At 53.4% G+C, this 1,075-nt stretch overlaps 1 protein-coding gene across 1 annotated transcript in view; it reads right to left on the bottom strand.

Annotated features, from left to right (window-relative positions):
- Positions 1-603: 603 nt before the first annotated feature.
- RBPJL (recombination signal binding protein for immunoglobulin kappa J region-like) overlaps positions 604-1,075 on the bottom strand; it is a gene marked incomplete at its 5' end in the record, with an annotated part of 6,774 nt that continues 6,302 nt past the window's right edge. Inside the window, one exon of the mRNA XM_010153196.1 lies at positions 604-877. Within this exon, the coding sequence (XP_010151498.1) occupies positions 604-877 (274 nt within the window). The remainder of the gene's footprint in view (positions 878-1,075) is intronic.

Genomic DNA, 1,075 nt, shown 5'->3' with positions numbered 1-1,075 from the left:
CACTGCGATCTGTGTGTGTGAGTGTGTAAAACAACGGAGCTCAGCAGAGCCACGCCAGCTAGGAAGGGGCTGGGTTTCCCACTGAAGGTTTTTTTCACTCTCTTTTTTCCTTTTCCTTTTGAAATAACCCTATTTGGGCCTCTAATAAAAACCAAAAACATGTGGTACTGAGTATTCAGCTGCTGGAAGTCAGCTTCCCAGTACTGAAAGCACAGAAGCGATGCAGGGATTCCTGGGATAGATCAGTAACACTTAAGGTCACATTCGCTCCTCATCCCTGTCCCTCCTGGCCTTGGAATATATGGACTGAGGACACCAAGGGAGCTGTGATGCTCTGTGCCAGCACGGGATGGAAATAGTGAAGGTTGGTAAAGAAATGACTGAATCAGTAGAGTCCTTGAAGCCATATTTATTGATGCTCTCATGCGAGATCTCAGCAGGGTGAGACGCTGCCGTGAAAAAGAGCCAAGTCAGCAAATCACGGTGACATGGTGAGCTTCCAGTGCATGGGGAGGACCCTTTGGCAGGGCCACCCCAAGCCATCAGGGCTGTTCCCCTTCCCCAGAGCCAGTGGCGAGGCCAAGGCTCTGCTCGCCCAGCTGGCTAGCTCTGCATGAAGAGGTGGAAGTTGGTCCTGGTGAACTCCTGGTGGATGCTGTCAAGTAAATTGTCCGAGTCCTGGGGGACATCCAAGAGGACCTGCTGCCCTGGGATGAAGCTCTGCTCCGGGGTGTAGGTGAATGTGAATGAGCTGGAGTAGATGAGGCCATCATCCCTGATCAGCAGGAGCGGGACTGTGATGGGGTATCGCAGCCACCTCCAGTCGCTGCCGAAGGCAGAGATGTCAGGGACAACACACATGAGGGACTTGGAGCTCCTGGGAATAGTGCAGGAAAGGAAAATGTGCATTAACCCAGGAGGGTCCCGTGCAGGAGTGGCCTTCAGCGAGTGACAGGGTGTCTCTTCCAGCCTGGAGCTCAGTGTGAAGCCTCCAGCTCGTATCACAGAATCACAGAGTGGGTTGGGTTGGAAGGGACCTTAAAGATCATCCGGTTCCAACCCCCCTGCCATGGGC

The sequence above is a fragment of the Eurypyga helias genome, unplaced genomic scaffold, assembly GCF_000690775.1.
Source record: "Eurypyga helias isolate BGI_N326 unplaced genomic scaffold, ASM69077v1 scaffold21906, whole genome shotgun sequence".
Lineage (NCBI taxonomy): Eukaryota > Metazoa > Chordata > Aves > Eurypygiformes > Eurypygidae > Eurypyga > Eurypyga helias.
Note: the sequence above shows the minus strand (reverse complement) of the source record. Positions and strands in the feature narration are given on the sequence as shown.